Source organism: Triticum aestivum, chromosome 4A (assembly GCF_018294505.1).
Source record: "Triticum aestivum cultivar Chinese Spring chromosome 4A, IWGSC CS RefSeq v2.1, whole genome shotgun sequence".
Classification (NCBI taxonomy): domain Eukaryota; kingdom Viridiplantae; phylum Streptophyta; class Magnoliopsida; order Poales; family Poaceae; genus Triticum; species Triticum aestivum.
Genome location: NC_057803.1, coordinates 748,057,294 through 748,065,603, shown reverse-complemented (window position 1 = coordinate 748,065,603; position 8,310 = coordinate 748,057,294). Strand labels below are relative to the sequence as shown.

The following is an 8,310-nucleotide window of genomic DNA, read 5'->3' as shown; positions in this document are numbered from 1 at the left end:
TGTAGTCGTTCGTGTAGATTCCCACAGTTAGAATTTACGACTTCCCAACCGTGGGAACCTCCCCACCCCCTTGAACAAAGATAAAAAAACGTGATATATCTACCCATATCAACGCGTATGGAATTTACAGTTCAGCGGAACTTCATCGTCCAAAGCTAATCTATGCCGGAGAACTAAAGATAGGGTGGAGTAGCCTTTGGACGGTGGAGCAATTTCCATGGAGTGAAACAGATAGAGAGTGGCAGCCCTTGCATCACATTGGTTGCAATTTAGGGGATGTCCCCTCACATATATATAGAAGCATGTGAGATAGGGCTGCATTGGAGGAGGCACCTGCTCCTAGGGCCAGCGAACCAAGAGGTTGGTGCCCCACCAAAGCTTAGCCTCCCAAGTGGCTTTGCCCCCAAGCAAAAAAGGGGGCGCGCACTATTTTGGCCTTTTAGGCCCATGTGGCCGCACCCCCACCCCCTCCCTGCCACTTGGGATTGCCAAGTTGGCAACCCCGCAACACCATATATATATATATTTCTCAGAGGTTCCAGAACACTTTGAAACCCTCGTTGATCTTCCGGTGATTTTTCAGGCTCCTAGGACTTTCCCGTTTTTTCGAAACTTCTCCGGTTTTCTCCGAAACATTTACCGAAACATTTTTATCTTCTCAAACTTTTTCGGTGAATTACTCAAGAAGCTAACACTTCTAATACTAACAAACTAGTGAACCTTAAGCATGTGACCCCGCAAGTTTCGTGAAGTGCAGAAATGACCCAGAACTCCTTCCGTCAATGATCAATAGCGAAACCTGAGACATCCATGTTGACCCCTACACTTACAAAGTATTCATCATGTGAACCTTAGTTTCTCGTACACAATTCCTTTGCTTCGTGATACTTTACAAAACACGATGCAAGATGTATCGGTATCCATGTGAAGTAACTCTTATACTCATTAAACCAAGTTATTCTTGTTACCAATTTTGTTTTCTTTTCTCGTTTAGGTATTCCGGCATCCCCGTGGTCATATCATGTTGTGTCTGGACACGCGATGATGGATACTATCATGCTATTTGCACGGTAGATGTCATGGTATGGCTAAGAGAGATGAGAGCAAGGCTATGGTGTAGATCCGGGACGGGATTGGGCAACAACACATGGTGATATACCCAAGTCCGGGGCCCTCGTGTGGAGGTAACACAACTACTCCTGCAAGGACCTTGATGTTGAACACATGGTGTACAAGATTGCTCCTGGAGCTGTATCAGAGGAGGAAGAAGAGGGCTCTAGGCTCAGCTCTCTCCCTCGCACGCGCGCGTGTGTGTGTGTGTGTGCGCGTGCGTGCGTGTGTGCGCGTGTGTGTGTGAATGAATGTTCAGCTGGGGCCTCCCCCGTGAAGGCTCTCTGGGTCACCTTATAAGCACGATGCCCAAGAGACAACAGAGTGAGGGAGAGAGTAAAAAGGGGGTCCATGCGACCCGATTGACTGCTCCGTTTGTCCCGCGAGGTCACGCAGTGGGTGGAAGCATTTGTCAATAGTGCCCGACTGTAGCGGTATGGTTGTCTAGACAGTTTGTCAGCCATAGCGTCTTCTGATCGTGTCCGATGGGACGCCTCATTTTGACTTTGCGCAGCCAGTGCAATTAGAGAGGAGGCAGACGGCCACCATGGCAAAGGGGAGCCAGCCACCATGGCTAGCTTGGATGCAACCGACCACCATGGCTGCCCAAGAGCAGCCGGCCATGGCTGCCCCTAGCAGCCAACCATGAGAGCCACAAAGTGTCAACCGGCCAGGGCCGCAGGGAGTACCCGACCATGGTCATGCCTGTAGCCGGCCATGACAGGCCTCCGGCAGTCGATCTTCTGACTGATTCTTCTTCGGTTGTTTTGTTGATTCGTGGGGTTTGGCATATCGGGGGTTACTCCGCTCGATAGATATCATAATACAGAAAGGGCACAAAGAATATCTCTCCATCGGTGGAGGATCAAATCTCAATCTTTAGCTATCAAGTCCCTCGACATACTTTTCCTATACACCCCAAAGTTGCCATTATAATCACCCTATTACGGGTAACGTTGCACGAACCCCAAAGTACACCGTCCGACATGAAACTACAATGATATTCTCATGGTTTAAGTAAGTGAGTATACGTAAACATTTGCATGATGATACTTATAACAATATGACGATGTGATCTTGAAGTATATCACTATTCACTAAGTTGGCTTTGTCCAACACCATTGTTCCGCCAACAGTGTGTTTACATTATTGCCAACATCCACTCTTACTTTAACAATGCCCATGGTCAGGAAAACATGATCGTCAACAATACACGGTCTAGTTTTAAAGCCAAGACTAGGGATCTACTTGGTGTTTATTATTTCACACATGGTAATGAGTTTCGCGCTGAATCTCATTTTCATGCCGACTCGAGGACCATCGCAACTATAGCATAGAAAGATAAACGGTAATTACAAACATGGAAATAAATAATAACATTTCTTATTGCCTCTAGGGCATCCTTCACATAATTGCTCTGTCTCACATGTTTGGGATGGTCAGATGCTCAAACTCATATTCGAGAGAAGTGTTGACTCTGAATTCTTGCCCAAATGGAATGACCTTTTGTTTAGGGTGAACCTTTTTTGTTTCTAATTATAACGCCGGCCAACTTATATGGCTGTTGGAAGCATCTAGAACATATGCCACCAGATCCTTCTAGATATGATTAATTTTGGTGGGGTTTCTGCCTCTTTTTGGAAGATACCTATTCCTCCCAATTATGATGTTTGAATTGCATGTTGCTAATGACCAAATTTTGACTAGAGATAAATTAGGTAAGAGACATCATATTGTGGACTTAACCTCTTTATTTTGTGGTGAAATGGAGAATGTTCACCACTTGGCTTTTGATTGCATTGTTGCTAGGGTGACTTGAAGTGTATATCTGGAATTTCTATTTTTACATCACCTTGATCTATACATGATCTTTTTAAGATGTGGACTCATAGTAAAAACCTGGCGGTTGTGAGCATGTCTTGCATTGCTACCTTGTGGAGCTTGTGGAGTGTTCATGATGAAATGTGCTTTCAGGGCTTGGTTTGGACAGATGTCAGAGTCTTACGGGGAAGAGTAAGTGCGCTTCTTCACCAATGGAAGATCCTTCACGATGATTCTCACTATGTTCGTGCGGAGGTGCTTACTACGTCTGGATCGGCAAAGAGGCAAACTGCTGAGAATCGGTTGGTCCTGATCTTACCTGTGGATGGGACCGGCGAATAACAATGCGCCTACCTGAGAGACAACACCAACTGGTGCACCGCTGATTCAATAGCAGGGCTAGCTGTGCTTGTTCGTTTGTTTTGGCAGCGTCCTTTCCATAGGGTACATTCTGTTTCCTTTTGTAAAGCCCTGTAATGTTGAATTCTGGCTCAGCTACTCTTTGGCTTGGCCTGAGCACTCTTAACAGTCGTGCATGCTTTGCTTGCCTCGTTCCTAATAAAAATGGGGCTGGGGGAACCCCTTTTAATGAAAAAGATCATTTTGAGACAGTGTGGTGGTGCTCCATCCGACAAGGGTCCGGTATACCGAAGGGTATGGCCATGGTTCTTGTATTCCAGCCCACAGTGGCTCCAGCTGAGGCCATGCGTTGGATCTCCTCTTTGACGATGGCTCAAGGATAGTGACGGCAGGTTGCGTTGTTTCTAACTATAGGGGAGGGGTTCTGCTATCATCGTGGTTTTCAGACTTAACAGCTGTGTATCTTATGAGCTTGCACAATATGAGTTTCAGCTTAGTGAAGAGGGCTTGTAATGGTGTAGCTCATGATCTTTGCACAATATGCTAACAGGGGTGTGGAAGCTGCGGTTTTGCGGCTTGAGGCACCCGGTGTATCCCAGAGCAACCCGCCAATGATTGTAAAGAGATTGTTATAAGTTAATAAAAACCATGGTTCCTGTAAAAATAAATCTGACATCCATGTGTGTAGTGCAGTCACAACTCACAACGTAAGGTCAATATCGACACTGTGGTTGCACTACTAGAGAAAAAACTATTACTGTAAGATTGAAATTATTTTACTTCCGGTTTTAGCACCTGCTTGTACATATGTACAAATATCTATGTATGATTTTCAAATTTTCAACCCAAACTAAAAGTATATCTTTAGTGAGAAAATATTTTTAAAATTTTGACTGAAACCATGTCCTATATATTATGAAACAGAGGAAGTATCGCTGATGATATGGTAGATAGCAAGGAAAAAGGCAAATCTGAATTCAGCATGGTCATCACAGAGAAAAATAGACACTGCAGGTTTAAACATGCACAGAAAACGTTTAACAAAGCCAAAAGGTACCGATTGAAGGTGCAAGTTGGGTTGAAGTTTAGATGCCTCAAAAAATTCTGCAACTGCAAGCAAGTTGTATCATTCTTTTGGAGGTCAACGTGTCGAGTCTAGTTTTGCTTTTTGAGAAGAGCGTCGAGTCAAGCTACCAGGTTACATACGAGCTAATGGAGTTTCCGGCCTCACCCTACGGGATGGAGTCGTGTACTGTCCAGCTTGCTACCCACTGGACAATGCAAAATATTATGATCTGCTGCATAAATGAGCAGACAGTAACAATGTGTGATTTTTCCGTCCAATGAATGTGCTAGTCACTAGATCCGTCTGGCAGAACTAGAAAATAATAATCAGAAAACGAACTTAGTAGAGAGAAACCGGTTGGAAGTTAATCTCGTGCAAAAAGATCTAGTTGTATCGGTGTTGAATGCATCTCATGCACCACGAGCTTATCGACGATGACAGTGGAGCCGGTAGCATTGTTGAAAACGTACACCCCTGCCGCCTCATAGATGGCCTCAGTCGGGTACACCCGTGACGTCACCGTCAATCTCCCACCCATAACGAAGCTCTCCACAATGGAATGATCCACAAGAATCCTGGCGGATAATGCCTCTCCGTTGAGCACCGGAACGGTGCTGCCCACCACCCGCTTCACAACATTCCTGGCCAGCGATGACTGCGACTCCTCATGGCAGAAGTGGGTCCGGAGGCCCCCGTCGAGCCTCCTAGACACGTAGAAGTACATTGCCATTTGTTCACTGTGGCCGTTGGTGAGGAGGAGGCCAAAGGGGCCGAGTGCACCCCGGTTGGTGGCACCACCGCTAGTGCTGCAGTTGTAGCCGATGTCGGCCTCGTTGTGGGCTGCGATGTCAGAAGTGTTGAGGCGGAACGAGGCCTCTATGTCGAGCTGAGCGGCTTGGCGGAGATGTAGGGCGGTGATGGAACCAGTGCCAATGGTGATGCCACTGAGGTCAGTGGTGTTGTGACGGAGGGTCTCGATCTCCTCCACCGGCCATTGGAGGACATTCGTCCGGGTCTTCTCGTCCAGCGCCACCGTCCTCGGAATCGCCTACATCATACACCATTAATTAGAGAGTTCAGTAATTCAAGCTAGGTAAGTCCCTAGACCATGATGGCACTTTGATACCAGGAACCACTACCTTTTCTTATAGCTAATAAGATGTTTCTATTCGCCAATTTTTCTCTTGCCTACTCATGGATTCAGCAGGCAACTTAAAAGGTTCTCTTATGTGCTAAAAAGTACGAGGTGGCTTATACAAACATGATGGAAATGCTCAATTTGAACCTTTTTGAGTTAGATTTGATCTTCTTAGAGAGCCTAATGTTGAAATGAGTCGGGAAAAAAGCATAGCCAAAATATTTTTGAAGTCATAAATACAAAGAATTACTTCTTCCTTTCACTATTATAAGATGTTTTGGATATTTTAATATGAACTACATACGGACTGAAATGAATAAACAAACATACTAAAATGTGTCTATATATATCTGAATCGGAAAAAAATTAGAACATTTTGTAATAATGAACGGAGGGACTATTTATGTATCAATTATGCATAATGAATGAATGCAAGATGACAAATGCAAGTTAACGATCGCATTGTTGTCATATCTAAATATATCAAGCATGCATAGTGAACTAATGGAACTGATGATAGATGGTAAACACGTGGTAAAACATATCAAATTGATGTACAATAACGTCACCTGGAGGTTTGCCCATCCCTTGGCGAGGTCGGTCCGGTTGGAGTCTGTCTCACCAACATACGCCCACATCACACGTCGCCGTTTTGCCGGATCATAGAATGTCGTGGACGCAAAGAACTTTCCCCAATTGTACCTCAGTCCGATTCCCACATCTGCCTCCGGGTCCAGCGGTGTCCATGTGTTGGTCACCGCATCATACTTTCCCAATGCGTAGTAGTCATGTCGTTCATCGTCCATGCTCGCCTTCAGGACATACAACTCTTCGTGTGATGAGTTGCTGTTGCCCCCAACAGGGTAGAAGTCGACGCACTCCCACATGCCGGTGCCCTCGACGCGGTGGACCGGGCGCGGGATGAGCTCGAACTTGACGAAGTCTTTTGTCTTGTACATGAGGGCGACGCCAGCATGCCCGTTGTCGTCCTTGGACCCGATCATGGTGCGCCACGTGTTGTCGGACTTATCGAACCATGCTGTCATGGGGTCGCGGAAGTCCTTTTTGCTGGTCCCGGGGGGTGGAAGGAGCACAGGGTTGGCGGGGTGCTTGGTCCAAGTACGAAGGAGAGGATCATGAGGGTCAACAGGTACGGCAAGGCACTGTACCTGGGCGAGGGTGTCGGTGTTCCCCGTGTAGAGCAGGACGACCTTGCCATCGGGAAGTATGGTGGCGGAGCCCGTCAGAACGCCGTTGATGTCGTACCATCGGTCGGGCACCATGGCGAGGGGTAGGTGGTGCCAGTGGACCATGTCCCGCGACACGGCGTGGCCCCACGAGATGTTGCCCCACGTGATGCCCTCTGGGTTGTACTGGTAGAAGAAGTGGTACCATCCACGGTAGTACATTGGAGCTGCATGTTTGCGTTTCAATTAATCAGCACGTTTCCTTGCCAATGGATAGGCATAAAAGTGAGGATTAAAAGTGATAATGATCCTACTCACTCACCGTTTGGATCTGCATGCATACATGCATGCATGTCGCCGGAGTACGTAAGCAAAAGGTAGTCAGTTTCTTTCTCCGGCAAGCAAACAAACAAAAAGACATCAAAAAAGGCAGCTAGCCATTGCCAGTCAGTTTCTTCTTCCAAACATAGAGCAAGGCGTCCGTGCCGGTGCCGGGGAAGAACATATAGGAGGATTTGAATCTGAAAACTCAATCTTGAATTTGATGGATTCCATACATACCGTTCATGTAGTTCTTCTCCGGCTGGAAATGGTACCCGGTGCGCTGCCACTGCAGCATGGCGTTGCTCCACGGGAAGCCATCGGCCTTATCGCCCACCGTCTTCTCCGACGACGGCACGGCCGCCTCCTCCCGCCTGGCTCTCCGGAGACGGAGCACCGGGCTGACCACGTCGCCCAGGTCCCCCAACCTGGCCCCTGGGAGGAGCGCATGGGTGACCACGAGCACCACCAAGGCGGTGGCGCCCAGCACGGCAACGCACTCGCGCCACCTCACGCCGCCGCCGCTCCGCTGCTGCATCGACGCGTACGTGTACAGGACCGGCGGCGTGCCCGCGCGTGACTTCATCGCGACGGCCGCCTCAACAAAACTGAAGAGGAAAGTTTTCGACAGGGGTCTTTCTTGAGTCTTAGAGAGCGCGATTTATAGCTGCGCCGAGGCTAGGGAACGTTACTACTAAATCATTAATTTAGACCCATCTTTTTTGTGTGAATGAATTTAGGCCCGTCTTAACCCAAAAGATATATATGTACTCCTATTAATTAATTTTTTAGGCACATGCATACAACAGACTTTAGTGAGTATCAATTTTAGGCATAACATTCAATGCTCCAAATTAACACTGCAGAGAGATCCAAACAAAATACAGTTGAGGAGAGCGGGCACGACCAAAATACATGGTTTCGGCCTCGCCGATCGAGCAAAAAGGGTAACAATCCTTATCATAATTGTCAGAAATAAAATGTATCACAATTTAGATAGACTAGACATGTCATGACGTGGTGTGGTCACATTGTTCATATACGCACTTAGCTCAAATTGACTTGTGAAGATGATGTGTGCATCTTCAAGCAGAATAAATGAAATGATATTCGTTTTCAAAGTCTAAAAGTTTGAGTACAACATGCTTAAAAGGTCTCTTATTTCTGCAATGAATGGTTCGGTGATGATATAAGTAGTCAAAAGTTATCTCAACATGGTCATATCTTTTTTTTCGAATAACAGGCAGGCTCCTCCCCGGCTCCATTACTCAGATGGAACTAAAATAGTTCATACATCAGCTCAGTTA

General features: G+C 46.7%; 1 protein-coding gene across 1 annotated transcript; it reads right to left on the bottom strand.

The window, feature by feature from the left end:
* Positions 1-4,523: 4,523 nt before the first annotated feature.
* Positions 4,524-7,631, bottom strand: LOC123088584 (sucrose:sucrose 1-fructosyltransferase-like). The gene is made up of 4 exons (XM_044510804.1): positions 7,244-7,631; positions 7,005-7,013; positions 6,065-6,909; positions 4,524-5,405 (listed from the first exon to the last, which is right to left on the bottom strand). Exons 1-4 carry the CDS (start codon positions 7,587-7,589, stop codon positions 4,722-4,724), a joined length of 1,884 nt encoding a protein of 627 aa, XP_044366739.1. The 5' UTR covers positions 7,590-7,631; the 3' UTR covers positions 4,524-4,721.
* Positions 7,632-8,310: the final 679 nt, after the last annotated feature.